The sequence below is a fragment of the Apiospora hydei genome, assembly GCF_038363865.1.
Source record: "Apiospora hydei strain CBS 114990 chromosome Unknown utg000009l_segment0_segment0, whole genome shotgun sequence".
Taxonomy (NCBI): Eukaryota; Fungi; Ascomycota; class Sordariomycetes; order Amphisphaeriales; family Apiosporaceae; genus Apiospora; species Apiospora hydei.
This window is the reverse complement of record NW_027117368.1, coordinates 1,359,877-1,387,739: the sequence shown is the minus strand read 5'-3', so window position 1 is coordinate 1,387,739 and position 27,863 is coordinate 1,359,877. Positions and strand designations below refer to the sequence as shown.

At 53.5% G+C, this 27,863-nt stretch overlaps 15 protein-coding genes across 15 annotated transcripts; 4 read left to right on the top strand and 11 right to left on the bottom strand.

The window, feature by feature from the left end:
• Positions 1 to 898: 898 nt before the first annotated feature.
• Positions 899 to 2,281, bottom strand: PG997_012191 (uncharacterized protein; the record flags this gene model as incomplete). Its single annotated transcript, XM_066816505.1, has 3 exons — positions 899 to 1,281; positions 1,334 to 1,703; positions 1,757 to 2,281. The coding sequence occupies 3 exons, from the start codon at positions 2,279 to 2,281 to the stop codon at positions 899 to 901; spliced, it is 1,278 nt and encodes a 425-aa protein (XP_066662197.1).
• A 2,704-nt stretch (positions 2,282 to 4,985) lies between these two features.
• Positions 4,986 to 5,545, bottom strand: PG997_012190 (uncharacterized protein; the record flags this gene model as incomplete). Its single annotated transcript, XM_066816504.1, has 2 exons — positions 4,986 to 5,236; positions 5,359 to 5,545. 2 exons carry the CDS (start codon positions 5,543 to 5,545, stop codon positions 4,986 to 4,988), a joined length of 438 nt encoding a protein of 145 aa, XP_066662196.1.
• Positions 5,546 to 5,738: 193 nt separating this feature from the next.
• PG997_012189 (grpb/dephospho-CoA kinase) lies at positions 5,739 to 6,371 on the bottom strand (the record flags this gene model as incomplete). The annotated part of the gene is made up of 1 exon (XM_066816503.1): positions 5,739 to 6,371. One exon carries the CDS (start codon positions 6,369 to 6,371, stop codon positions 5,739 to 5,741), a length of 633 nt encoding a protein of 210 aa, XP_066662195.1.
• Positions 6,372 to 6,920: 549 nt separating this feature from the next.
• Positions 6,921 to 8,153, top strand: PG997_012188 (uncharacterized protein; the record flags this gene model as incomplete). The annotated part of the gene is made up of 2 exons (XM_066816502.1): positions 6,921 to 7,040; positions 7,152 to 8,153. 2 exons carry the CDS (start codon positions 6,921 to 6,923, stop codon positions 8,151 to 8,153), a joined length of 1,122 nt encoding a protein of 373 aa, XP_066662194.1.
• A 158-nt stretch (positions 8,154 to 8,311) lies between these two features.
• On the bottom strand, positions 8,312 to 9,085 carry PG997_012187 (uncharacterized protein; the record flags this gene model as incomplete). Its single annotated transcript, XM_066816501.1, has 4 exons — positions 8,312 to 8,479; positions 8,548 to 8,680; positions 8,701 to 8,865; positions 8,901 to 9,085. The coding sequence occupies 4 exons, from the start codon at positions 9,083 to 9,085 to the stop codon at positions 8,312 to 8,314; spliced, it is 651 nt and encodes a 216-aa protein (XP_066662193.1).
• Positions 9,086 to 9,710: 625 nt separating this feature from the next.
• PG997_012186 (uncharacterized protein) lies at positions 9,711 to 11,495 on the top strand (the record flags this gene model as incomplete). Its single annotated transcript, XM_066816500.1, has 1 exon — positions 9,711 to 11,495. The coding sequence occupies one exon, from the start codon at positions 9,711 to 9,713 to the stop codon at positions 11,493 to 11,495; it is 1,785 nt and encodes a 594-aa protein (XP_066662192.1).
• Positions 11,496 to 13,068: 1,573 nt separating this feature from the next.
• On the bottom strand, positions 13,069 to 14,874 carry PG997_012185 (uncharacterized protein; the record flags this gene model as incomplete). The annotated part of the gene is made up of 1 exon (XM_066816499.1): positions 13,069 to 14,874. The coding sequence occupies one exon, from the start codon at positions 14,872 to 14,874 to the stop codon at positions 13,069 to 13,071; it is 1,806 nt and encodes a 601-aa protein (XP_066662191.1).
• A 1,948-nt stretch (positions 14,875 to 16,822) lies between these two features.
• PG997_012184 (uncharacterized protein) lies at positions 16,823 to 17,365 on the top strand (the record flags this gene model as incomplete). Its single annotated transcript, XM_066816498.1, has 1 exon — positions 16,823 to 17,365. One exon carries the CDS (start codon positions 16,823 to 16,825, stop codon positions 17,363 to 17,365), a length of 543 nt encoding a protein of 180 aa, XP_066662190.1.
• Positions 17,366 to 18,275: 910 nt separating this feature from the next.
• Positions 18,276 to 19,112, bottom strand: PG997_012183 (DNA repair endonuclease rad2; the record flags this gene model as incomplete). The annotated part of the gene is made up of 1 exon (XM_066816497.1): positions 18,276 to 19,112. One exon carries the CDS (start codon positions 19,110 to 19,112, stop codon positions 18,276 to 18,278), a length of 837 nt encoding a protein of 278 aa, XP_066662189.1.
• Positions 19,113 to 19,256: 144 nt separating this feature from the next.
• PG997_012182 (uncharacterized protein) lies at positions 19,257 to 19,687 on the bottom strand (the record flags this gene model as incomplete). Its single annotated transcript, XM_066816496.1, has 2 exons — positions 19,257 to 19,611; positions 19,674 to 19,687. The coding sequence occupies 2 exons, from the start codon at positions 19,685 to 19,687 to the stop codon at positions 19,257 to 19,259; spliced, it is 369 nt and encodes a 122-aa protein (XP_066662188.1).
• Positions 19,688 to 20,513: 826 nt separating this feature from the next.
• PG997_012181 (uncharacterized protein) lies at positions 20,514 to 21,669 on the bottom strand (the record flags this gene model as incomplete). Its single annotated transcript, XM_066816495.1, has 2 exons — positions 20,514 to 21,305; positions 21,394 to 21,669. 2 exons carry the CDS (start codon positions 21,667 to 21,669, stop codon positions 20,514 to 20,516), a joined length of 1,068 nt encoding a protein of 355 aa, XP_066662187.1.
• Positions 21,670 to 22,940: 1,271 nt separating this feature from the next.
• PG997_012180 (uncharacterized protein) lies at positions 22,941 to 23,381 on the bottom strand (the record flags this gene model as incomplete). Its single annotated transcript, XM_066816494.1, has 1 exon — positions 22,941 to 23,381. One exon carries the CDS (start codon positions 23,379 to 23,381, stop codon positions 22,941 to 22,943), a length of 441 nt encoding a protein of 146 aa, XP_066662186.1.
• A 94-nt stretch (positions 23,382 to 23,475) lies between these two features.
• PG997_012179 (uncharacterized protein) lies at positions 23,476 to 24,303 on the bottom strand (the record flags this gene model as incomplete). Its single annotated transcript, XM_066816493.1, has 1 exon — positions 23,476 to 24,303. One exon carries the CDS (start codon positions 24,301 to 24,303, stop codon positions 23,476 to 23,478), a length of 828 nt encoding a protein of 275 aa, XP_066662185.1.
• Positions 24,304 to 25,084: 781 nt separating this feature from the next.
• Positions 25,085 to 26,202, bottom strand: PG997_012178 (CDK-activating kinase assembly factor MAT1; the record flags this gene model as incomplete). The annotated part of the gene is made up of 2 exons (XM_066816492.1): positions 25,085 to 25,428; positions 25,494 to 26,202. 2 exons carry the CDS (start codon positions 26,200 to 26,202, stop codon positions 25,085 to 25,087), a joined length of 1,053 nt encoding a protein of 350 aa, XP_066662184.1.
• Positions 26,203 to 26,737: 535 nt separating this feature from the next.
• PG997_012177 (CS-domain-containing protein) lies at positions 26,738 to 27,549 on the top strand (the record flags this gene model as incomplete). Its single annotated transcript, XM_066816491.1, has 3 exons — positions 26,738 to 26,750; positions 26,933 to 27,131; positions 27,222 to 27,549. The coding sequence occupies 3 exons, from the start codon at positions 26,738 to 26,740 to the stop codon at positions 27,547 to 27,549; spliced, it is 540 nt and encodes a 179-aa protein (XP_066662183.1).
• Between the last annotated feature and the right edge of the window lie 314 nt (positions 27,550 to 27,863).

Genomic DNA, 27,863 nt, shown 5'->3' with positions numbered 1-27,863 from the left:
TGGGCCTGTCCATGCTGCTGGACGCAGCCGTCTTAGGTAAGGTATGGCAAGGTGTGCGCCCTCAAGAAACCGGGGTAATGAATGGTATGATGATGGAAACAGCAGGTGGTGTAAGAGAGAGGACGAACGGGGAATACAAGTGAGGTCCGTTTCTTGTCAAAGAGGGACTGCAGGACAAGCTGGTTGACGCAGGAGGTCATCGGACTTTGGGAAAATCTCCGTCGCTGACGCTAGGCTTGCGACAGAGGTAGCCCCTTATCAAATTGGCCCACCCTCCAGAGCTCTTTTCAGCCCCTAGGGACTTGGCATTGGTGAACATGTCCCATGCACATGCGCCAGGTATTATGTTTTCGTGAGTGACCGGTTGCCTTCTTCGTCTGTAGGAGGACTATTTTTGCGGTTGTGATGTAAATCAATTGCATGTGGAAGCGAAAACGCGTCGTGTGGTCTGCAGGTAGCGTAGAACATGGGAACATGGGCCGAAATTGATCGGCCACGGGGTTTAAGCTAAAGTCCGATTCCGGTTTATCAAAACGAGCTGCCAAATCACTTCCTACCTATTGCTGGCGGAGGCTGTTATCCCATTGATGGCGACAACGCTTCCTTTGGTATAATCGTTACTGTCCGTAAATAATCGATAGGTCTATTTGCCTAATTAGGTATCACATCCAGTAGGATAAGCATCATGCCCAGTGGAATACACATTATACTACGGTACTCAACATCCCCTGATGTGTACAAGACGGCATGGCATAGCATGGTGAGGGCAGCGATGTCGCCATCAAGCGGATAACAGCCTCCCCCTCACCATCATACGTCCTTCTTCGGCGGCGGGATGGTATACTTCATCCCCTTCGTGATGCTTCCAAACCACAACTGCCACGTATCGTACGTCGGACTAATGCGCCCATACCACGGCGAATCCCCCGTGATCTTCGGCAGCCGATCCCGCGCGTTCTGGAAGTACGTCGAGCTGTGCGACACGACCGGCCTCGCACGCGCCTTGCCATCGGCGTCTTTTTTCGAACACGGGCACTACCGACGTCGCCCCGATGCGCTTCATGTGCTTGTAGACGCGCAAGATGAGCCGCACGGTCGCGTCGGCGCCCAGCGTCCACGAAGACGTCGTGTAACCCGTCACGGAGCCCGCGTTGGGGAGGTTTGTCAGCATGGCCCCTTTCCAGACGTACTGCTCCGAGATCCTGATCGGGACGCCGTCGACGATGGGGGTCCGCCCGCCTAGGAGCTCTACGTGGAGTCCTGTAACGGCGCTCAAGTCAGCTGTCTTGCGTCGAGATACTTGTCAAAAGGGCAGGCTTAGTGAATTACTTACCCGTGGCTGTGACGATAATGTCGACCTCGATTTTCTGTCCTGATTTGGTCACGATCCCATCCTCCACCACGGTTTCGATCTTGTCCGTCACAATATCGCAATTGCCCTGATGAAACGCCTTGAAGAACTCGTTATCAGGCGTCAGACAGAGCCGCTGGTCGAACGGCAGGTAGCTCGGGTTGAAGTGGACGTCGGCCGGCACAGACTTGGGCAGCTGCCTCTTCATCTGGGCCCTGACGAGCCGCCGGGCGGCGTTGGGAAACGTAAGGCTGAAGGCCACGAAGAGCTGCTCCATGGCGAAGCAGCGCCACCAGTTCACCGGGTGGGCCAGCCACGCGGGCAAGTAGCGCTTGAGGAGGAGCCCGTCGGGCTGACCGAGTCGAGGCTCAGCACGTACGAGGGGCTGCGCTGCAGCATGGTGACGTGCGCGGCCGTCTTGGCGATCACGGGCACGATGGTGATGGTGGTGGCGCCGGACCCCACGACGACGACGCGCTTGCCCGCGCAGTCCAGGTCCTCGGGCCAGAACTGGGGGTGGGCGACGACGCCGCGGAACCGGTCGATGCCGGGGATCTCCGTCTGCATCGGCTTCTCGTAGTTGTAGTAGCCCGTGCAGTTCAGCAGGAACTTGGCCTTCAAGGTCTTGCGCTGCGGCTGCTGCTTGCCATTGCCCGGGACCTCGACCCCGAGCGTCCAGAGTTGCTCCTCGGACGACCATTCTATGGTGGTAACCTTGTGTTGGAACTGGATCTTCTTGTCGATCCCCTCATCGCGTGCTGCGGACTCGATGTAGTCCAAGATCAGCGACGCGCTGGCCATGTCCTTCTCGTTCAGCCACGGGCGCCAAGGGAAACCGAAGAGCGTGAGCTGCGAGTCGGAGCGGATGCCGGGGAACTTGAAAAATGACCATGTCCCCCCAATTTTTCGCGCCCCTCGAGGATAGTCCATGATGCTTCAGGAACCTCCGTCTTTAGGCGATATCCCGTATTGATCCCGGAGAGGCCAGCTCCCACTATGATGAAGTCGTATTTCTCCTCCGCCATTTTCCTTCTTCAGTTTTGCAATAATACATGAGGTGACAGATGTGAGGGAAAAGAGAACTGGCTGTGATAATATCTCTGGTGGGCGCATGGGGAGGATGTCAAAAGGACTTCATCCAAACATATCTCGGTTTCGCAATCGCTCAAGTTGAACCGAGCAACCTAGGCGTCCCCACACCTGTCACTTGCAGTCCTTCCCTGATTCGCAAACTCACTTTCTTTGTATTCACGGAATGACCGTGCTATGAAGTCGTAGAGTGGGCTGAGACGAACGGACGACGTGTTTGATCTACGAACCTCGGCAGCACGCGATGACGCCAGTGACCGTTGACGTGCCCCGCAGTACGCAGCGGAGCATTGTGTACAGTGAGTTACATCTGAAACAAAAGTATATCAAATGTTGCATAACAACTCCCCATCCGATTAACAGTACAGTGGGCGACTAAACTACCGTGATAAGGAGTCTATCATCGTCCTCGAAATTTCTTCAAGAGCGGCGCCGCCGTATCTGAGATGATCTTCCAAAGCAACCGCGCGATTGCAGGGCCCAGAAAAAGTATGAGGAACCACAACGGCCACCAAAATGCCACAAACACCAGCGCGCCGTGAATCAGAAACATCCATACCAGCACAAATCTTGATAGGGCTTTTCCTGGGCTCTTCTCGTAGGGGTTACCTTGGCTAAGCGCGCAGGCCAAGGATCTCGCATCAAATGTCCCTTTTAGCCGTTCGGCGGCACGAAAATAGGCGATTGAAATCCTCCTAACAGCAGCTACAGTGGTGTTGTCATGGTGTTGGGCTCCCCTTTCTCTCCTCCCTTGATCCCCTATCATCTCATTCTGGTCCCCGAGAAGGGTTGCAAGGGGGCCCAGCTCCATTGCGGCCCCATGGTGTTGCTCTGCTGCGGCACGGGTTGGAGACGACGGCTGCGGTGGCGGTAGAGTAACCCAAGCCTTCTCCTGAAAAGCTTCCAGCGAAGCTAGCATCGGAAGAAGAAGGAGCACAAGTGGCACTATCTGGCCGAACCCCATCGAGAAGGCTGGTGTCTGACATGAAGATGAAGTATAGTCGTCGGGCCCTCCAAACTCATCGCGCTGTTGCCAGGTCCATATCATCCAGTAATACCCGGTCCCTAAACCATACAAAACCCAGACAATCTGGCATGTAAAGCTTTGGAAATAATCCAGGAAAATGTACATCCAACATGTGGCCCATATGTGAATGGTACTGTTCTTCGAATTCAACAGCGTTTCGGCTCTAGTTCTGATGCGTTCCTTCAAGGGTTCCTTTGAACGATTTTCTGGACCAAATAACAGGTAGATGTGTTCCATGAGTTCCCACAGGAGCCATATGATAGAGATAATATTATCGAGGTCGAGTTCCGAGCGGTTCTTTTAGTAAGAGCAAAAAGCAACTGTTGACGGTGGTGCTACTATCGCAGTATATATAATTATACTTGAAGCAACTAGCAGGGCTGCTGCTGCAACCATAAGTAAGACCCTCACCAGGGTGACCCGAAACCTCTCCCTGAAGTACCTGTAAACAATTTGTTGAGCTTAGGAAGCAATATGAGGAGGGGCTGCACATGATTGCGCACATGTCATAAAGGTCGGGCTTACATTGTAAGCACCATCAGCGAACACATGGACCAGGGACGAACACCAGGCGGCTGATGCAGTGATTCGGAAAGAGTATACGGAAATGGTACCCCCTTTCGCAAAGATTGCGACAAGATACGCAAGACCAGTGACAAGATGCATGTCGCTCAAACCAAGCACCAAACTTTGGAAGGTGTTCTTGTTGCCAGTAGGAGTACTGCAGGATTGTGCGGTTGACTTCTTTTTCTTCTTCCAGGGCGTCAGGAAAGATCTGAAAAGGTCGTCTACATCATTGATATCGACTCCAGGAAGCGCATTTAGACAGAAGCTGGCAATAATAGTCAAAGTTGTGAAAGCCGCCGAGAGCCAGAAAGATAAAAGAACCTGACAGAAGCTTTTCGTCAGTACTTTGCCTGACGTTAAAGAAGGCGGAATATAGCACTCACACCCAAACCAGCTACATCAGGGTCGATGGTATCCTCTGCCGAGCAATTATATTCTTTCCCAAAATACACGAACGTGCCGTTGTAATAGTCCATAGCTGGGGTGTAGTGTTGACAGCACGCATACAGACTTGGGTAGTCGAGGTGTCAAAGAAGCATGAGAACGAAAGCATTGCCTGGGACATAAAATATGATGCACAGCAAACAGGGAAGGCTCGATAGGCTAACTGCGGCTGAGACATATGCATCAACTTGGCCTGGTTCGCCCATTCTGCGCCTGATCCAGATGGATGGTGGACATGTATGGTGACACGATGGGGGTCATTAGACGGAGGCTAGTAGGATACATGCATAAAAAACAAGCATTTGAGATGATGATTGGTATCGCTATGGACCCCTCGTATGCTGTAGATGTATTGGAACCGCAATGATGGATTGCAGGTAGTTACGGCGCGACGTAAAAGCTACTCCGAGGCAGTGCTCGCGCTCAGAGAAGGCTGTGATGTATCTGAACACGTCAGTAATCTTAGCCGAACAAATAAGCAAGCTGACTGCATTACCGAGCGGCCTATCAGGCACGGATTTCCACCTTGTAGTAAACGAATCGAATCCGATCACCATCCTCCTTGACTTTGGCGTGCGCGGTCCACGGTACAGTTTTTGTCTCGCCCGTCTTCAGTTGGTATTCCACCTCTCCTTTCAGCATGAAATTTCTTTCTCCTTTTTCGTGAGGCTCGCGCCCCGTTGCCTCAGAGAAGTGGTGAACTGAATGCTTTCTCGAGGCTACCTTGTCCCACATCCTGCTTCGAAGTTGACGGATCCCTGGCAGCGCGGCGACGTCAGCCAGTAGGTCTCATTCGAAGACGTGACATGAGTTCAATGGACATTGGGAGAGTATGCAAACAATATGATTAGAAGAAAACCTCCTCGGCATATTTACTCACTCTCAGTCCCCTGCGCCTCATCTCCTCCCATTACAAGCGTGGCGTCTGAGCAGAAGCATCCCACCCATTCTTCGTTCCTGGAACCGTCGTCTGAGACCTGGAAGAAACTGGGTATGAAGTCCCGAAGTTTCTCAGTGGGCGAAAAGGTTGATGGGAACTCCGGGGTGTATCCAGATGGTGCGGCCATAGTTGGAGGCTTCGCATCCAGTTGTTGAAGGGTAATGGAAGAGGAGGGGTAATGAATCCCAGGGGCAGCTCAGTAAATGCAGTTAGCAAGGACGGCCCCACCAGCGTGCTGTGATACACTGGAGAGATCGCTGAAGATTTAATGTAACTCATGGCCGTTTGCAGGTGTACCTCATGTCGAATTACGTGAGCAATCATTCGTTGCCAGGTCCAAGAAGCTTATGATCCTTGAGAGCACAATTCAGAATTTGCCTGATAACAGGCTCCTTGCGCGCATTGTACTCCCGCATCGTCTCGCCAGCATCGTAACTAGTCGCCATGGCATCTCGCTTCGTCTGCGCATACAGGTCCCGATCATGTTCGTTGGTCCGCAGCCAGTCCCGAAAGATGCAATGGCGCGCAACCTCCGGGCAGTCGGGCCCATAGACGTGCAAATTGACCCAGACAGGAGGACTATCGCGACCGAAGAAGCGGTGCTGGTACGCATCCGGCGATAGGTCGCGAAAGTAAAAGACGAACCCTGCCTCCTCCAGACAACCCACGTAAGCCGCCTCGTCGCCCGGGTCCGCGACCACCAGATCAATATCGATGACGTCCTTGGCCGGCAGGCCGGGCATGCTCGTCGAACCCACGTGCTCGACGGCCAGGGCGCGGTCGCCGAGGGCGTCGCGGATCTGCTGCGCCAGCGCGACAAAGATCGAGGCCCAGGCCGGGCTGGGCTCGACGATCTGGAGGGGTTTCTTGCTCCGCGGCCCCGCTACCATTTGGACCCCGCCCAGGTTGGCATCGTGGTGGTGCTTTGGCACTTCTTCTGATGTTAATGGCATCATCATACGATTGAATTGCTCCACGATGTGGGATGTATGGTATGCTTGCTCTGTGTATGTGTTTTGGGCGGTATGGTAAGAACTGCCGTTTGTACTTGGGAATTTACTCGACCTCTTTAGGTAATAACATCCCGACATGCCGTCTTGCTCTCGGAGCTTTTGTATGAGATCCCGATTGCTGGATCACAGACGCACCACTCGAACCCCGCCATTTCGGGGAATACAAGCAAATATCACCAAAATCGACATCGAGGATGTTGAACTCAATCGTAATATCTTCCAATACCGATGTTATATCTTACCATTTCTTCCGAAACATATCCTTGTGACTCGGTAGCTTGACCGGAGCTCGCAGTATCACGGTGAAGTGCTGTTACATGGCGCTTTGCGGTGAGACTGCGGGGAGACACCAAGGGCCTAGAACAAGGCGGACCCAGGCAGCCAGGAAGTTGCTTGGTAGCTGAACGCTTGTGGTATAAGTAGACGATGTCACAGCACCGCCTCTTCTCTCTTTGACCGCCAACCGCGCATCTAGGTCTTCTCGATAAAATGGGCGAAATCGATGATTTCGTTCGTTTGGCTCAACGTCAAGGCGTCCAATTGAATGGGATCGAACCGGCCAGGATTCCCGGGAGGGGAATTGGCGTCGTCGCTACACGGACGTTGAAGGTACTTATAAATGAAGCTTCAGCTTCGCTCCTCCTCCTCCTCCTCACCGACCAATTCCATGCATGAATCCAGATGGCATACTGATCTACTGGATTCTTCCTCTGTTTTCAGCCGGGAGAGGCCATCTTGGAGGTCCCGATGCAAGCCGTCCGCAGCCTGCACTCAATATCAGAGGCGGTATCGAGCCAGCTGCCCGCCGGGGTATCCTTCCACGGCGTCTTGGCCGCGGATCTGGCTCTGGACAAGACCGCCTACCTCGCGGCTTGGCGGAAGCTGCTGCCCACCGAAAAGGACTTAACGGCATCCATGCCGCTCATGTGGCCGGAAGAGCTCCAGGCCCTGCTTCCCAAAGCCGCACGCGATATAGTCCAGAAGCAGGACGACAAATTCCGGCGCCACTGGAGCAAAGTCTCCAAAGCCTTTCCGTCCCTGACGGAGGAAGAGTATATGTACTTCTGGCTGCTAGTCAACACCCGGACGTTCTACCTCGAAACCCCGGAGCTGGAGGTATTTCCGTGGGAGGACAGGCTGGCGCTGCTCCCTGTCGCTGATCTGTTCAACCACGCAGCGGACCAGGGGTGCCACGTTGCTTACTCGGCCACGGAGTACACGATCACGGCCCGTCGCCAATACGAAGCCGGCGAAGAAGTGTTCGCTTCCTACGGCGATCACTCCAACGATTTCCTGCTGGGCGAGTACGGCTTCGTAATGGACGAGAACAAATGGGACTTTGTCTGCCTCGATGAGGTGATCCTTCCGCGATTGACCCGCGCCCAGAAAAGGGAATTGGAAGCCAGTGGGCATGCCGGCCCTTATATGCTGGCTGCCGACTCAGGGCCGTCTCGACATTTGGTAGCAGTCTTGCAAAAGCTTGCTCCCTCTGGCGAAAATTCGCCTGGTTCATACGATGACACGGATAAAAGCCTCGAGTTGGGCGCCGCGGCCAAGGAACTGCTGAAAGAGCTACTCGGTGAAGCTTTGGCTAATACACAAGGGGTAAGGGGTAAAATACCAGGTCTACGGGCTGGTCAATCAACGCAGCGAGATATGCTCTACCACCGTTGGGAACAAATAGAAAGCATCCTCTTAAAGTCGATCGGTAGCCTCAATTGATCGCTATATGCAGGTCATCGCTTTGGTTTCAACTGCACAGCATGTCTTCCATTTTCATCGGTGTCGTGATGCTCGGTATTCTGCGTTAAGATCACATTCGAAAAGAATATGGCCCAGACTTTGGACCCGGAGGTTAGTCCTAGGATTATCAGGAGTAGCTATGCGGTTATCTCTTTCCTGTGCGGCTTCATGGCGTACATTTTGACGGGGAAGAGCTTCATCGACTGGACTCTCGGTAGCCCGTGCTGTGTCTCCATCCTGATTACTCTCAATCCAGCTTCTCTGATTATTTCCTGGAACGTGATCTCGCTCCTGTTCTCAGTACACTGTAATGTCAGTGCTGATAAAATGAAGGATTGAATCGATAACGCGATCACTTGGTATATTGACTGACGCACCTTGTCACACTGCCATCGACAGGATCAACATAGTCCTCATCAGTAGAGCTCAGGTTCTCCTTTAGAACAATGATACCGGTTTCTGGAGTCACTGCAGCCTTGCAGTGTTTCAAGTACTTGATCAGTTGGCTGTCGGCCAGGCAGCCTACGCCCCCTGCGTCCAGATCAGATCGTAATGGACGCCCTCGAGGGGCTGCCACTTAATTGGCTCAATCACATCAATATGTTCGGTGATGTTGGATAACAGTCCCTCAATGACACGGCCTATGCTGTTGTATTTAGCCCAGGAGCTTATCAGTGCAAAGGATCCTTGTCTAACTTGCCACTTGAGAGTTGCTGAAAGACTCACCCAGCACCAGCCTCGAGGACTGTCCTGACATTTCGGCCGTCATTGACAGACCCGATGCCAAGTTTGTCCAGAAACGCGCGGGAACCTTGCAGATCGATATTCGATGTGTTATTGAACAACATGCACGCCTTTGGCGTTGGCATCGGTGCTCTCCCAGTACTGCCGCCCGACACTTTTCTCCTCATTTTCGGCACTTTCAGCCATTGATAAGATTTCTTCAAAGCACAATTGACTGGAGGTGTCTGAATGTATTAATGAGATCAGGCTTTTGAGGAGATGATGGATGCGCCGTTTTGCTGTCAAGGAGCTCCCCGCTCTAAGCCTTGGATTTTAGCTTCAGCAGGTGTGTAGGGTACTTAGCTCAGTGCTACAGATACTATGCAACGGAACTCTAACCTCGTCGCATTTCTGACATGGGGTCAGGACTTTACACTCGCATGGAGACATATCGCGATCTCTCATAGGTTTACTCAGTCCTTGGATCAATAACTACGATACTCAGCTAACCAGTGTCACTCCCAGGTGCCCAGTCAAGCAGTCTCTCCAACATCCACAGAGCACTAGCCCCAGCTGGGTGGAGAACAAGGGCATTCAGCTCGACCTGCACCGCACCGTCGGTAATTGTTTCAGCCCTACCCCCATCATGCAGGGTAGCGCGCTTCTTGTATCCACGAGAGGATGGCGGTCATCCTCCAGCCCAACGTCCCTTCGGGCGCTATTCCTAGTCCAGAAGCAGGTGCGGGGGCAATCTGACTGCATCACTGCCGCGCAGCTCTCTCTCCTCTCACGTCGTGGAAGTCGACCATCACGATGTGGCTGATTGATACGCGCACTGGCGGGCTCGTCTATACTGTGAACCCAGTCCCGGGCACGTACGTGATACTCTCGCACACATGGGGTGCCGCCGAGGAGGAGATCAGCTTCCAGGACTTCCAGCGCCCTGATTTGGCGAACTTCACTTCGCCAGGAGGGTCCAAGGCCAGAGGTTTCGCCAAGATCGAGCGCACATGCGCCATCGCCCGCAGTCGAGGCCTCGACTTCGCCTGGATCGATACCTGCTGCATCGACAAGACGAGCAGTGCCGAGCTCTCCGAGGCCATCAACTCCATGTTTCAGTGGTACAAGGATGCCGACTTCTGCATCGCTTATTTGCAGGACTTACCCCCGGAAACAGACTCGTCTCCGCTCGAGTCCGAGTTTCCGAAGTGCAGGTGGGTGACTCGGGGGTGGACGCTGCAGGAGCTGATTGCGCCCCGGAAGGTCGAGTTTTACGACGTGTCCTGGGAGTTCCGCGGGCTGAAGTCCACGCCGGACATGACACGGCTTCTGGCTAAGGTGACTGGGATTGATGCCGAGATCCTCGTCGACAGTACAGAACTGGACAAAGTGCCTATTGCCCGGCGCATTTCGTGGGCCTCGACCCGCGAGACGACCAGAGTCGAAGACGAAGCGTACTGCTTACTGGGACTGTTCAACGTGCATATGCCCATGATCTACGGAGAAGGGCGCAAGGCTTTCCTGCGCCTGCAAGAGGAGATTGCCAAGGACAGCGGCGATCTCTCACTTCTGGCATGGACGACATCCACGAACGATGACGGAGATGTCAACGGTGAAGTCCACGTGCAAGAACAAAGGTATCATGGAATATTTGCTCCTTCGCCGTTCTATTTCAGATCCGCCCGCAATATAAAGCATCGGATACGAGGCTTCTGCGTCGAGAAGGAATTCGTGGTGACGAACCGCGGCCTCAAGATCGAGACCGCCCTGGTCATGGATGAGTCCGGAAACGTGGTTCTGAACTTGGGCGTTTCGCACAGGGACAACTGGGGCCCAACAAACTCCGACGGATGGAAAGGCATCTTTCTCGCCAAAACCGCCGACGGCTACGTACGTTCGAGGCCATGGCAGCTTTTTACGGCGCGATACCGCCGGTACCTCGCAGACGCGCCACCCATCATCCACATCCGCAAGCACGTGTCGTCCGCCGAGTCGCAACGGCTCGAACGTCGGTTTGCCGGTGGCATACGGGTACGCACGCGATCCCAGATCCAAAAGGTCGCACCAATACACCTGTGGGACCAGACCCGTAGGACCTTCATGCACCAGGGCCGGGGTATCAACGCTTGGGTCGTCATCCACCTCCCAGATCCAACCCTCAAGTCCAACAACAGCGGCATCAACAGCGGCATCAACAGCGGCGTCAAACCAGAAGTCGTGCGGAAAGGACCGGCGCGGGCCATTGTCGCTTGTTCGACCATGGGTTATGAGGTCGGAGAGCCTGGGCAATCGGTGTGTACGATCTGGATCGAAGGGCAAGGGGCATGGCGCAATGCACTGGGCTTTCTCGAAACGCGGACAGAGATAGCGGACTACGTCGCCGCTGATTACCTCACCAATCTTGTTGCGGCCACGAAGTCTACCAAGCTGTCCCGGGCTCAGAGCTGCCCGTTCTTCGTTGACGAAGCGGGCAACGAGTCTGTCATTACAGCTAGTCTGAATGATTGCAAGATCGAGGGCGTCCGAGGTTATTTCCTGGATATAGATGTAGAGGTTTATACCAAACCTACACCGGATACAGAGATGGCAGAGATCTAGGGGATTATTAGGAATACGCTTTCGTTGGCTGGATTTCAAATTTTGGTGGGTTTACCGGTCTTGTCCGGTATGAACTTGAGCGACTGTTCTTATGCCGAAGGATTGCAACAATTGCAACAACCAATGGGTCCCATCGCCTTACTCCAACCCAACACCCTTGGATCTTCGTTATGCTACGGAAACCGAATATGGCGGTCATTACTGTCGGTTACCGGAAATCAGAGTTCCTAGATACCGGTACAAGCTCAAATCAAGCACCTACGCCTTCTGATTTAGGCGCAACTTGCAACTTAGCGTACACCTACGGCTTGGTCTCTACTAGCATTCCTACAAGGACTCCATTTTCCCGTGTCGGAAGTCTAACTGTTGACCCGGCTCCTCCGGAGAGCATTTGTCCGTACGACTCCCTTCTTTCGGTAATATATCTCCCCATAAAGATGAAGCCTAAGTGTACCTGACTACTCTTTCTACCCTGGACAGGGTATCGTTTCCGAATCATGGGAGCCATGAATGTGTACATATAGCGCAGAGCCCGGGGCTCTCTGCGTGGTATTGAGGACATTCCCCCAGACCAAACCCTAGCGATAGGACAAGACAGGACATCCTACAGTCACTCGACTTGCTTCAAACTTATCCACGTACTTACTTGCTATAACTCTGTTCGTGATGTGCTTCACCCTCTCTCTCGAGCTGCTATCTTCGCGGATGAGTCTGTACCGGAACTCCATAACGTCCGTCCGCTGCAGTCATCGCAGCCCTTGGCGTCAGCCGCGATGATATAAGACATCTTACTCCACCTGAGGAAGAACGTTCACCGCTGCTGCGACCGTGGTAGGTCTTGCCTGTCTACCTGACCGTGCCACGTCAACTGATTGTGACCTTGAAGACTCAACGAGTTCCATTAGGTGGCGATACAGGTTGGACACAATTAACATCTTTCTCAGCGATTGATAGAATGGCAGCACGGCGCGCTTAGAGGAGTTATGGCCATGGGATAACAGACGAGTCACCCGATGGTAGATCAGTGTGGCCGCCTCTGGGATCAATGATTACTTGGCAAACAGACAGTAATTGAAATCTCGAATAATCAAAACAGGGGTATCTCTATCATATTTATCCAATTCAGCCGACCACCTGCTGGTCCTTTTGCCAAGCTGTCAATCGTATCTCAGAAACAAACAACGCCCATATCGCCGCCCACGGTTTAATTGCTCTTCGTAAATCATAATTCATTTCGTTTCATTGTTATCTCGTAGAAAACAAGGGACGGAGTTGTCGTGCACTTCCTATGTCTGAATAAACGATTAGCCAACGCTCGAGTCTGAAAGTATTAGGAAGAGCTCACCTCATTCCCTCAAGGAGTGATCGGGTTTCTGTTCATGCTGGACTGGCACGTCGCATAGAGCGGTTCGAGCATGTCGCTATCGCCGGTGCTACACGACTGCTGGGCACGTTTCCCCTTCCCATTTTTACCCTTCTTGTTCGTTCGGAGCAGCCTCCATTGCTCCGTCCACTGCTGATCGCCTTCGAGCTTGACATCGACAAGTTTTTACGAGGGCCCTGTGATCCTTCTTTAACTTCCGATACTTCTTATCCCTCGCCTCCAAGTGCTTGATATATACATCGATATTCGATTTCGATGCTTCATCGAGCTCGGAAGCCGAAGACGAGACCGGGGGTCCTCAAGCTCGGGGGTCGAAGCCGAGGCTGGAGGATCGCGAGGCTCGAAGGCAGCAGACGGCCTTGCGCTGGATTTGGATTCGAATAGAAGGGAGAGATTCAGCGACGTGCGATCCATCGGCTGGGTCCCCGAAGGCCCCGCGACGGGTGAGGATATGATAGCCCCAGATGCTAGCGCCGATGCTCCTCCTGGAGGCTGTGTCTGGGTCCGGGGCGTCTTGATGACGAACGAGTCGATTGGTCCTGGCCCCTTCAGTTCCTCGCGCCGCGCACGTTTCTGACCAGACACGATCGTTGCTTGTGTGCTAGAAACTTTTCGTTTTGGGGTTTTCTTTGACGGTCCCTGTTGGCTATCTACCCATTTCTGATAAGATGATGGACAGGCTTGCCGCACCAGCCATTCTGGGACCTGCTCAGGACCACTTGTCCCGTGGTTCCCCGTCGAAGATTCACCGCCCGCGATGTGGTTGAGCCTGAACTTTATCATGAGGCAAGGCCCGTTGTCGTTGGATCTCGGCTTGTCTAGGCTCGATATCATGCCTGAAGCTTCTCTCCCCGAGGACACGTAGGAGGGAAGGAGAGCAGGTGCAAGGTTCCTGAAGAAGGAATCATCGGTATCATTCCAATCGAAGTGTTCTCGAGTGAACTCTTTCAGGGCCGACACATCCACCTCCCCGTTCCATATCTCTTCCCAGCTCGCTCCCGTTTCATCTCTCTCCGGTATCTCCATGTGTATCCCTGCCATATACCGGCTGATTGCTCTTAAAGTGGAGGACGTTGCTATTGCGGGAAGAGACTTGGCAACAGCAGGGCGTTTTGAAGTAAAATGGCCTCCGGGGTTCGTCTTCAAATCGTCAGCGAGACGATTAACCCAATCGCGCAATAAGGTCTCCCGAGTATCACTTTCCTGGGCCACGAAAATATCCCAGAGCTTGTCTCCATGGTGAGACCTGCCGATTTGGATAGCGAGATCTGTGCCACAGCCGAATATTTTCTTTCTGTGATTACCCTCACCAGCCAATAAAGCCATTGCGAGGAGAGCCTTTTGATTCAAATGTTTGCCGGGTGCTGAGGCCGCTAAGTCACCCGGAATAAACTCATAAACAAGAACAACCTTCTTGTCGGTTTTCTCAAGTCTCAATATGACTTTGGCTCCGAACAAGAAGGCATTACCGTCGGTAGTCAACACCGCGTCCACAAGGCCGGCCTTGTTCATGGCGGAGCATTCCGCAATGGTGTCGTTCTGCGCTGCATGAATTGGAATTCGCAACTGCCGTAGAACCTCCTTGAATTCGTTGATTACATGTTGATAATCAATATATTCCACATCCTCCACTTTCTCAACACTCTTTCCCTTGGCATTGAAACTGCTTCCTTTCACACCAGCTCCTGCCGTAGCCGGGGGAGGTATAACATAGGACTGTGGATGGGTCGCAGACTCCGCAACGCCATTGAACACAAATACGGCATCTATGCCAGCCCTTTTCAGATGCAGGGCATGGTAGTACAGGTTTGATACCACCACACGGGTTTTGCTCTTAACCTTCCTGTCATTCTTGACGACTCCTATGTGTCTACCGATGAGCGGTGGTGCATCAATGGCCACTCTCTGGCGTCGATCGTGTTCCGAAAAGTGTCGGGCGCCGAGCTGCCACAACGGAGTTGGTTTCTGTGGTACTATATTGTATGCCTTGTTCATGTGCTCCCATAGGTTACTAATCCAGTAGGGCTGTTAGTTACGAATTTGCACTCTTAGAGAGGCGCGGGTAGAGGGGAGATGCCAGCACGAACCCATAAGTGCCCATCTTGATGTGCCAGACTTAGACTTGTGGGTGTGTAAGTGATAAGTTGTGGTGTGATTATTTACCGATATATTGAGTCAGGAGGCCGACAGTCCTGAACAATGAGGCTGTAAAAGAAGAAGAGACAGACAAATCCGGAGACGAACGCAGGGTAACGAGTGTAAGAGAAATGAGACGGGGTCAACGCGTCAAGTCCCTCTCTCATGGGTCACGGCACCACCCAGTCGCGCAATCACATGACCTTCGTGAAACTGCGACCATGATCTCCTACAGTTCCTGAGTGTTCCCTGACGTTCCTGACAGCCAATGTTATGTTAGGTTAAATGACCTTTTCTTAAATCAGCCAGACCGTCGATTACACTAGGTATCCCTTTGATGGCGACAACGCTGCCTTTAGTGTAATAAGGACCTCCGGTAAATACTTGATACGTCATATTCTCTCTCTCAATGAGAACTTATCATTCACCAGGCAAGCATAGACAGTCAGCTCTGTGCTGGCGATGGTCTTCATCGGTTCAATCACAGAAACTCGAAGGGTGAGGGGAAAGGCAATGGGGCCACTTTCACTGCAACACGACCCTGGCAGTGCCATTAAGCGAGCTCCTGGTTCGTTCACGTGTGATCTGACAAATGTTATTTCCTTCATTACATACCTTATAGAATTCAACGTGCCAGGACATTATCACCTGAAGTTTTGGCGGAGAAAGATAGAGGAAGCAGTTATGAAGTTGTCCCCCAGGCTAACTACTGGCCGCCGCGAGGATGCTCTGATCGGTTGCTACAACTCAACCTCTTTGGTCGTCCCCCGGAATTGAATTGAATCCAAACACCGCGGTGATCATCGGAACCGCGAGGTAGTGTTGCTTGCCAAATGGAACCAGACGGCTGCGTGTCTTGATCCTTCACAAGAGGCCTGCCAAGACCCTGGCTTTTGTTCATGTTACCAGGCGCCATCTGATACGGTTCTGGCCCAGAGATCAAGTACTTGGGCGTGGTTCGCTAGTTGGATCACTCCTAAAGCTAGGAGTGCAGCCAAAATTATGGTGGGAATCCCATCCCTTGATGGCGAGTTGGCCTGTGGATGGTAATACGTGGCTGAACGGGTGCTGGCAGGTAAGTCATGTGTAAATAGAGGGGCTGTCAGAGAATATGAGTATCATCATGGAACGATCAGAGTTGGAAAGGTCACCTCTTGGATGCTCATCTCGCACATATCTTAAGATCAATTGACCCGAAGGCACCAGTGACTACCTAATCTGGGTAAACCTAGCCCCAAAAGTTGCAGTGTCATCTTGCAAACGAAGATGTGAGAGTTGTCTGGTCATTGTATTTGAACAGTGCTGGGTGTAGTATCTTCCGTTTGTTCTCCAACTGCCAATATCAGGGTTGGCACACCGTTTGCACCTCTACTCGTTTTTGCTTCAAACGCAGTCCAGGTTTGGCCGGCCAATTTCCCGCCGATGGACTGGGGAAAGCCACGACTGCTCAGGCAGAGAACCTTCCACATTACGCAGTTGTGAAAACGGAAACATGAGCAGGAGACACTCCACGTAAACAAGAGCTGTGCTCGTCTATCTGGTGGTCCCATAGCCCCTACCACCATTGCAACTTCCAGCCTAGCTGCCTCCCCAGTTCTATCGAGACACAGAGCTACCTTTCATCAAATGTATCGTGGTCTGACGATCAAGAAAGTTCGTTCATGACCAGCCCTGAACTACCTTTCAGCCTATGCCTGGCCTTTTCAATACCTTGTTCTCCGACTAGATTCAATACGGAAAGCTCGAGAGCTTCAGGCGTTTACCTCATCGTCTACACCAGATCCTAGAACCCCCCACGTCAAGCGAGATGGCCATCCGATACATTCACGCCGCCAAGGCTGGAATAGAGAAGCGAACCTCCTTCATGTTTCCACGGCTACACAAGCACGTCTCCAACGCGGTCCGCGACCAGATTAGACAAGTCATATTCCAGAAGAAGGGGCGAGAGACCCAGGCCTACGATACATTCGTTATGGGCAGATATGTCTGCAACAACAGCCTCTGCGATAATAAGGCCTGGACCAGCAAGAAGGTCGGCGTGGTTATCCGGCGATTCGCAGACTCAGGACATGGCATAGGATACAACGCCACCGTATTCAATCAACGCTGCAAGTCATGTGATACCTTGGGCAATTTCTCGCTTGACGTCAACTCTTATGTCGAACGGGTGGCCTATCGGCTTCGGGTTTGGGCTGGGGTGCCGCAAGAGGAGGCGCCGTTTACGTCTGATGAGATTGGCCCGCCGCATGAACAGGACCTGTGCGAAGGTTGCAAGGAAGGCCGCTGTCAGAGAGGCAAGCAAATGAAGAGCATCTATGATGATGAGGATGATCTGACTTTCATGAAATAGTCGCCAAGGTCTTTCAAAATCTGTCGAAGTCGTGGAGCCGTGGCAGCCAATTCAGGACAAGAGGACTTGGCACAATATCATCTGAAGGTTCAGTGCACAGCAAGGATGTGGGAGGACAGTATGGGATTGCCAACGTCAATATGGCGATTATCCATTAGCTAGTTGGGGCTTCGATTCAGGCTTTTATCTTAGCTAGATCTAGGACGAGTGTTGATCTCATCAGATACACACCGAACCTAGGAAATGATGTGCAGCAATACATCACATCACATTACTCCAAAACGCTTCGAAGGTATGCTTTGCTTCGATCTAGTCTCTGCCAGCAAAACGCATAACGTCGAGATAAAAACACCACAAACACCAGATCAGGTATCAATATTAGACCATATGACGTCCAGTTCGTCATAGATCATCCATAAAGTCTCCCAAGTCAACCATGGAGTAACGAGGGTTGCGTACCGAATAAGCCAGAGGAGACTCGCTCGCTTTTGGCTTCACTGGCATTGGGGTGAATATCGCCGAAGCTGAGGTAGGCGTCTGGAGTCTCGTCGTGGCAGTGTTCAAGTTGGCAGAAATTGACGCCAAGGGTGATCGGTCCACACCAGGACGTTGGGGCGTCATCGCGCAAGGGCTGGTAGCAGCTGGTCCCTTGGGTTTGGGTGGCCGGCCTCGACCCCGTTTGGGGGTCGTCGTGTCCGTGTCAGCATCATGCGCTGTTGTGGGCTTGGGCTTGGGCGGTCGGCCTGGACCACGTTTGGACGCAGTCGCGGTGTTCGGGCTGCTCGTAGCCGGCTTGCTGGGTGGCCGGCCTCGAGAGCGCTTGGAAGGAGTCTCGCCATCGGTCGTTGCGGCGCCGGTTGACTTTCTCTTGTTGCTACTACCAGCGGGCTTGATTGGTTGTTGAAAGAGGTCAGGGCGTTCCTGAACAAGCCAGTGGGGAAAGCCACACCGGGTCGTCTTTGACTTCCACCTGATTCAGGTTGCCCTTATGGCTTTCGACTATACGCTCGGCTTTTATGTTCAAGCCGACCATGCTGGCTCTGTCGAACTTGATCATGGCTTCCTCCTTCGCCCCCTCACCCCTGGTTTTCGAAACGGTGGCGATTAGGTTGCTTGGCCTGCCCGTCTTGGACGACATACAACGGAGAATTGTACGGACGAGGAGCGCGACGGAGATGATCCGCACGAACTTGACGGCGAAGTGCCGGTGTAGCCAATCGAACCATTCGCCCGTAAACTCCCACAACCCCGGAATATCAGGCTCCTTTTCCCAATCAATGGCCGTTGTCGCCGGCTTTTCGTTAATCTCCCTCATGTAGTATTTGGCAACATTCTGGTCCGGGAAGCTTTTCTTCAGCGCGTTTGCCACTGCAGTATGCTTCTTTTCGAAGAACTCCGAGTCGTTCCTCAACTCCCCCGCTAGAGAATCCCTCCAGTCTGGTAGTTTGCCCCAATTATTCCCGCGTGCCATCGTCCACAGGTGACCACCATATCTGGATGCGCCAATTTCGAGAGCAAGCTTCGGCCCGCAACCCTCGAGGCCCGTGTTGTAATCGCCGCCGGCGAAGAGAGCCAAAGAGAAAAGGACTCTCTGTGTAAGCGGAGGTTCTGCCTTCTCCAGGTCCTCCATTCGAATAACTTGAACCCTACGGCCCTTGCTTTTATTCCCCTTGTCCTTCTTGTCCGCGGTCAGATATTGAAGCACGGTCCGGGCTCCAAACAAGAAGGCATCGCCGTCGGCCGACATGACGGCGTCCACGAGCCTGGCCCTCTCCAACCGGGCGCACTCCGCCTCGGCCTCGCCAACGCGTCGATCCAAGGGAGGCCCAAAAGTCCAGGATCTTCTTGGACAGGTAGATGATGTGCCGGACGTCCTGCTCGCGCTTCACGTCTAGCTCGGTCCGCCCGAAGCGCTCGCTGCGCGGGGGAAAGGCTGAAACGGCCCCGCCGTCGTGTGGACGCCGCGCTTGACCTTGGGCTTGCCGTCCCCATCGTAGACGAACACGGGCTGGATGCCGGTCTCGAGGATGTGGGTGATGTGGTAGAAGAGCGTGCGGGTCGGGTGGTTCATCCCGCCGCAACCCTGCGCGTAGACGTGGTCGGTGCCGGTCAGGTACTTGTACACGGCGAGCGGGGTGTCGATGGCGATCCGCATCGGGCGGCCCGTCTCCTTGACATGCTCGGCGTTGAGCTCCGCCAAGGGGAGCGTTCGGCCGGAATGGGTCTCGGACACTGTCTCCCAAAATCTGCGGGGGTCAACCTGGTCAGCGAGTCACTAGCTTCACCGTGGGCCTCGGCATATGCTCACCCTTTGATGCCCATGGCAAAAGCTACGAGCGGGGTAGTTTGATTTCGTGTGTTTCGACAGCTCGGGTGCTTGATATTACACCTGGCAAGAGGGAGACCTCACCGATAACACCAAACAGCGAGGGTTCACAAGGAAAGCAGAACGGGGAGAGAAAGTCATGGAAGATATTGGGTTCAATGGGAATTGAACAGCAGGGTGCTGCTTTGGAATATACAGTGGCCTGTCGTATCCTCCAGGTACTCATCGTACCATATTTGCTCAAGGCTTGGAAAACTTACAGGTCACCTCAAACGCAAGATGTCAGTGCATGTGATTAGGGTTAGAGACAAAGCGCCCGTGACGATGCTTCGTATCGCAACACTTCCCGGTCCAACTTCACAAATCGGTCCAAGGCTCAGAGGCCTGGTTCATCTCTCCATTTACTCAGTTCATAACGAACAATCGACAATATCTCCAACAATTGATATATGGTTGGGATAAGACGCGATCGAGAAATGCCAAGCTTGCATTTAGCGCGTCGCGCTTGCCCCAGATTTGTTTGAAGGGCTACCCCCTGTCCTGTCATGGGCGGTTAACCCCTCGCCTAGTGGGAAACATCCAGGGGTGCGCAGGCGCTGTCAAGCTTCATGAATCAGAACCGTGACGAGTTTCAGTGAAACGGCAAGAAAAGAAGTATGCTGGAGTTTCGGCCCTACAATACTGATCTCTGTAGTTTCTAGCTAGCTCTTCATGTGCACCAAGATGCAATATGCCGGCTTGGGTATACTGCCATGCCGAACCAACGTCATGGCTATGTCTCATGACTTCTGGTATCAACTCGTCTTCATTTATCATCTAACCTCATAACCTCCCACACAGCTCCTCTAAGAACAGCCTCTCTTCCGGAGTCATGTAGACATCGTCGGGTATCACGACACGATCTGCCTCGATCACAATACTACGGCTGTTGGCGATATACACGTCCCGACTCCGCGTCGTCTCCATGTTGAGCGTGCTGCCGCTATCCCCTGTCGTCGTCATCTCCGATGGCGCTCCGCCGCTCGCGTTTCCTCCCAGCTCTAGATCTGTATTACCGTCAGGACTAACGGCATTGCTAGGATGTCGACATGATGCTGCATGTGACGGTTTCGTTTCGATGTGGGGTCCCCAATGCTCTTGGTGGCTTTCTGACTTCTCTGCCGTCCTCCTCCTCCTCCACCATCTCCCCACCTCACCCGCCGTCCACCAGTACACGGGGAACCGGCGCTGGATGTTGTTGACGAGCAGGGCCACGCTGAACATGAGCGTGCAGCCGAGCAGCATGACGGGGATGAGGAACCAGCCGAGAGCACGCACATCCGCATCCACGACGGCGAGCAACGCGGTAGCACCGGCAGGCGGGTGTACAGTGCCCGTCAGGGCCATGACCGCCGTGGCCGAAGCACAGGCCAGAGCCCCCGCCAGCCAGGTCAAGTCATGAACCGGGACACCAGACTCGGGCCCTCCGGCGGCCGGAAATAACGTCGGGTCCAGCTCGAACAGCTTGGCCACGGCAACGCCCACGAGACTGGCGAGAACCTGTCCCAGGATCGAGTTGCGCGGCTGCGAGAGGGGGGACTCGATGGCGTAGAACTCGAGGACAGCAGCGGCTCCCTTTTACAGAAAGGACATGTTAGTTTGTGAAAGTGCTTCATGCTTGAGGCTCTTCGTATCAGATAGTACAGAATGAGGCCACACTTACAAAACTCCCAATGATTAGCGGCGCGCCCCCGGTCCGAAAACTGTCGATGTGCCGGCCCACGACCTCGATGATGCTCAGTGATGCGAAGATGCCGATAAACGCCCACGTAATCATGGCCAGGTTACCGATGGGCTGCTGGGGCTGCGGCCGGTAGCCCACAAAATGCGTCGCGAACCGCGGCAGGCGTTTCCATGGCGGCGAGGGCAGATACGGGTTGAGGTAGGCGTCGAGGTCGAAGTGCCATCTGGACGGGCTGCGGAGGGGTGACCGCTTCATCTGGAGCGAGCGGGTTTGTGCCCTTTTCCGGGCAAGTTCTTGAGTTCTGTTTTGGTGGTTTTAAGGTTCAGAACAATGAAATAATCGATGAAGCTTTTTCGAATTCATGAGGCGGTCTTGCAAAGCTCCCTATCCCGGGACAGGTGACAATAGAGTCACACTTCTCTGTTCAAAGCTGCGGGGAGTCGGCTGGTTGTTGCAAGTCGGTCGTGCACATCAAGTGGGAGACGCCACGGCCCACGGTCGGTTGCTCGGCTCGGGAGGCTTGCAGTAGTCGGCCAGAGAGATATTGAGGTTTCGGGTAGGCACGTCCAATAAGGGTGGGAAGCACAGATCAGATGCGCAAAAGTGACTGATGAACATGAAGCCAGCCAATGCCAGCCTTAGGGGTTATCTTTTCTCGACGAGCCGTTGGAGGGTGCAAGTAACGTTGAAGCCATCCTCTGAATGGGCAGGCAGGCATCCTTTTACATAAAGAGATGCGAGATCCCCAGATCCAACTAAACATCCCTCCCTTTCCCCATGTCCTGGGAAGAAAACTTACCTAACCGTTAGCCTGGTCAATCATTCATTGGAAATAACGGCCCCTCCATACCGAGACCACCGAGAACCCCGAAGGGGAAAAGTTTATACTTGCAAGTAACACGCTCTGCATCCGCCGGACAACGACGACAGCGTCATGTGTCTCTTACTTTTCAGGCAAGTGACAGGCAGGAATGCAGCGATCACTGATGGCCGAGGGATGGTCTTGGTTCTGACTAACACTCTTCGCTCCTATACGCTGTGGTTCGAGGCGATGACCAATTAATTGCCAGCCTGGGCGTCATATGGTGTAACAGAAACTCGCTGCAAGGCGGATGGGTGGTAAGGCGAAGAGGCTGACGGGCGCTGGCGCCGGGGGCTTTGCGTAAGTGGACCATGGATCTCCGCGGACCTGAGCCTTGGCACGGGGGCTCGGGAACCGTGGGCAACGACTAGCGGTAGAACACTTCAGAAAGAAAAAGGACTGGCACTCACTCACTTGTATCCCCTTGATCCGTACGGCACTGAAATATCTGGTGAGAGCAGCACTTTCGCCATCAAGAGGATAATACAGTGAATTCTAGTCGAATAAGAGCTGCGGATGTTGCCAGTAAACCCCTACTTTGTTTGCATTGATGCCAGACTGCTAGGTTATGCTAGAGCAACTAGTTTCTCGTCAACTGAAAGAATGGGAACGCCAGGGGTATATCTTAATCATCCGCCATATCATGTAACTCCTTGTCGCATCCTCACATCAGCTCGCTAACGCCCTTCTCAGCAACCTTGATGCACTTCCCAATCTGCCACGAGAGATCGGAAACGGCCAGCTTGTTCTCATCGTCCGGAAGACCTTGTTTGTCCATCTGGTGGATCTTGGTCTTGGCCACGGCTCGTAGCTTACTGAGCTCGTCACAGATGACCTTAATAAACTCCTTCGGCTCGCGTGCTGTCAACTCTGAAAGGTCGCGTTCTCTAGGACCTGCAGAGGCTGCTGGCAACATCGGAGGTTTAGCTGCAGTGGCCTGGTACTCCTGTAGTTGGTCTTGCATTGTCTTGAGCTGAACCTGGAACGCCTCTAGGCGGGCGGATGCCTCCTTGTTCTGGATGTCGAGTTTCTGGTTCGCTTCCTCTTCCATCTCTTTCTGTCGTGCCTCGATTTCGCCTATCCATAATTCGTGATCCAGTTTCATTTCCTTAAATTTGTCAATGGAATCATGGGTTAGTTGTGCTGATCCGGCGTCAGTCTTCTCATCAATACTTAAGACGTCCTCTAAAGCTGGTCGTTTAGGTGAATTCCCAAAACTGTGGATGTCGTCGTTGTCGTCGTCGGGAGCTCCTCTTTTTCCTGCCAGAGACCTCGCCTTTCTTGCCAGAAACGTCGAAGAAAAAGGGCGTACTCTCTTTACTCGCGTTGTCCGGCTTATCACCTGCACCATTGCCAGTGGATATTGGGTGCTCTTCGTTGGGATCATTCTCCGCTGCATGCGAGGGCGCTGGGGACATGGAGGAAGCCTGGCCATCTTTCAGCTGTGGCGCATTGGGTACTTCAAGCTCCCCCATCACTTCTTGTAGCCGCTGCTTCCAGCCCTCCATGCGCCGAGCCCAAATCTCGGAGGTGACAAATACACTAATAGACGGGTCCAGCTGCTCTCGAAGTTCGTTGACATGATCGACCAATTCTACCAGCCGGGATCCGGGTGCAGGACCAGCTTCCTGTCCTTGTTGTTGCTTCTGCAGGAATGTCGACCGAGCATCGCAGTAAGCATAGACCATTGCTCTCAGATCGGTACTCAGATTGGCGCTCCCGGAATATTTCAAGAAGCCACTGATGCGTGTCCAGAAGGATCTCATGACCCAAAAGTCGGAGAAATACCAAATGGCCTCAAACACGATAGTCAGGTTGACTTCCGCACGTGCCTTCTCCCATACTTCCTTGGCTCTCTTGTCCCCGATGGGTTTCTCGCCACCGGCCATATATATATATCGGTTCGCGGTCAAGAAGTTCCGGAAGAAATGCTTGGCTGGCCTTGGATCGTCGTTAGGGGAAGTGGAAGCCTGGAGGCGTGTATGCCTTCTTGGCTCTCGAATTGTGGCCCCGGGCCATACTGGCATTGTTGCTGATTATCCTGGTGCTCGGTACGAGTGTGAAATGGGTATGCTTGTTGGTACAATTGGCTTGGGCGATCTGGTATTTCACCTCCAAGTGATTCTTGGACTTGTTTACTCCTTGAAAGCGATGAACAAATGTTTCTTCTTGGTGGCGCTGTTGATTATTTCGACATGTTGATTCCCAAGTGATGGACAAGTGAAGTTGGCTGTTGTTGTACGTTATTCTAAGTTGTCCCACCTACACAGCTTGATCACTCCGTGAACGCAATCAACGTCTGCATGTGCGATTTTTTCCACTGGTGTAACCATACATGAAGAGGCGCTGGAGTGAATGTGAATGTGAACGTGAAGTGGGATGAGACTTGGGATGCTTGTTGATTTCACCGAAGAGTTGCAACCTCGGGGAGAAATTGTGGGGGTACGTACCTACCCAGACCTGCTTGCAGGGAGGAGGGAAGGAGCAGCTAACTTGCATAACGCGAGGGGCGACTGCTCACAATGTACCTGGGGTTCTGGGCAAACAGGAAGGGATAGGCCAGATGGCTGTTATGGGTTCGAGCAGTGGCATGCATGATGTAGCTGCCACTGATAAAATAGCGTTGGATAACTCTGGTAATACTGTACTATCATTTCTTGATCATGCCATCTGTCTATTATTTCCATGTACCGATCAAGCACAGCCCTCTAAAGCCCAATATCCTGTAAGATAACGCCGACGCTATGCAAAGGGAGACGGATGTTCGTAAGCTGCATCTCTCTTCGTAACGGACTGCCAACTTTGCCCTCAACCAAACACATCATCACCGGCTTTTCGTAATGCCCCAGAGGTCACGTTCGCCTGCGCAGCATGCTTGGGACCGACGGTACCCACGGCTCTTTGCGCACCAGCCTTCTCCTCGTCAATGTCCACACCGAGTCCAGCAAACGCCTCGAACATGGCACGTGTGACGTATTCCTGTACGCTGTAGCCAGGTACACGATGATCGTCCCTGGTTCTAGCAGGGTCCAGCCATGAGTTCTCGTAAGTATCGTGGATTTGGTACCGGGTAGGGTCCAGGTCGGTAGCCCCAAACGGATCGTAGGGCTTGTTTCTGTCCTCCTCGTCTTCCGTGGGCCCCGTCCGCTTGGCTTTGAGTCCACGGATCGACAGCATGCTCGATGGGCCGCTGTCTAAGGCAGGGGGAAGTGCTTGCCGTTCAGCTGCGCAATTCTTTGCCTCTTGTGTGCCAGGATGCGCTCCTGGATCTGGGCTGCGGTGCCGGCTTCGCCTCGTGCGAGGGCCTCCATGACCTCGCGGTTGAGCGTCGCCTCTTCCTTGCGCGCTTCTTCCTCTTCTCTCTGCTCTTCCAATCTTCTCGCCTTGGAGGCTGCTTCTGCCTCGGCCTCGCGCTTCTTCCTTGCCGCCTCGACTTCCCGGCCCTTCTTCCTGTTGCGGTCGATGTCGGCCTTGTTCTTCTCCTCATACGCCACCAGCTGCGCTTCGGCTTTCCTCCTCTCCTCGTCCGTGCCGCTAACGAGCGCAAAGGTAAGGTCCTCCACGTCCTGCAGGTAGTTGTTGAAGTCCCGTAGCGTCTCAAAGTCGTCCTGTGTGTTGTTGAAGACGGCCGCGACGCGCTTCCGTATGTCCACCTCGCGCTCTACGGACAAGTCGCCGAACCAAGCTTCCCGGAAGCCACGCAGGCGCAGGGTCTTGCTGCACGAGACGTAGGGGCACTGGGCAGGGCCGGACTTGAAGATGTTGTCGACGCATTGCGAGCACATGGCATGGTAGCACTCGGGGTTGATCAGAAACCTCATGTCGGTGTTGAGGTAGCGGACACGCTTGCATACTGGGCAAATGTCGGAAGGGAGAATGGCGTTGGACGGCTGGGTGACCGTACTCGTCACCGCTTTGCGTGACATCTTGACGGTTGGGGCGGGCACGGCTTGGTGGTAATAGTGCCTGTTGGTATAGTCTGCAAATAAATGTGATACGGCGCACCCGACCCACGAGACGAGGTTCGGAGGTCTGCGATTCGACTTCGGAAGCGAGCAACGATTAATCACGTTCGGGTGTAGCCGCAGATAACCTTTCGGCAAACGAAATCAAGGCCTTGGGATAGATCAAGCCGGCCGGAATCCGATCTATGCCCAGCGAGAAACGGTGGAGAGTGGCGGAGGATTGCGATCTGGAGGGAGGTTGGAATGTGGAATGAGAGCTGTCGATTAAATCCGGGCCAAGGTCGGTTAGGTAACGTGGAATTCCTTCCGCACCTTGCGCACCTATTCACTGGACCTGCAGGCAAGGAGGCTGAACACCGGGGAGCACCCCCACTAACAACGACCCCGCGCTAAGTTTAGTATCACTGGCTTGGAGAAGCTTTTTGTCATCCTTTGCATTTGTAAACATTTCGACAGCTCCCTCATACTACTTCCAGCATATCACAGATCTGCAAACATGGCTGACAAAGGTGAGTACAAGCTCCAACTCCCTCCTTCTGTGCGACAGACAACTACAGGCCGGCAATGTGCCCAGCTCTGGTTTGCGACTGCCCGCTCCTTTGCATCTGGTTCATCCCATATGCAAAGACAACCCCACCATAGCTACGACATAGCTGCTTTTGCTAACACTCTCTTGCGCCCATCCTACCAGACCCTCAGGCCGACGCTGCCGCGATCGCAAAGGAGCAGGAGGAGCAGGACGCCCTGCCCTACAAGTGGACGCAGACCATCGCCGAGCTCGACGTCGTCATCTCGGGTATCCCGGGCAACTACAAGGGCCGCGACATCGTTGTCGACATCAAGAAGAACAAGCTGGTGGCCGGCGTCAAGGGCCAGACCCCATCATCGATGTAAGCTCCTCCCTACCCAACAACCTATATGCATCCCTCAGTAACTCACGACTCTTCCTTGCCCCAGGGCGACTTCCCCCACGCCGTAAGCACCTCCGAATCCACCTGGACCCTGTCCTCGAACGCGGACGGCACCAAGTCTGTCGAGATCCACCTCGACAAGCAGAACAAGATGGAGTGGTGGGCGCACGTCGTCACCTCGGCGCCCAAGATCGACGTCTCGCGCATCCAGCCCGAGAACTCGAAGCTGTCGGACCTCGACGGCGCCACCCGCGGCATGGTTGAGAAGATGATGTTCGACCAGCGTCAGAAGGAGCAGGGCCTCCCCACCAGCGACGAGCAGAAGAAGGCCGACATCCTCAAGAAGTTCCAGGACCAGCACCCCGAGATGGACTTCAGCAACGCCAAGATTAGCTAGAGAGGGGGCAACAAGGATGAAGATGTTGCTGAAAAGGGGAAGAAGGGATCGAAAGAGTAGTATAGCTGAATTGCATTGCATCTGAACAAGAGATATGAGCTGCTCGAACGGGTGTGGAAAGACCGGCGATCACCTCACGAGTTACGGCAGGTATGACGGCGAGAGGTTGAACAAAACAAGTGTGGCTATATTGAACGAAAATATACAATGTCTATTGATTCAAGTTACGAATCCAGCAACAGTCGGGGGTGCTTGGGATGTACAGGGTGAAACGAATTGCGCAAAACCATGGAGGCGGTAAAAGAACCACTGAT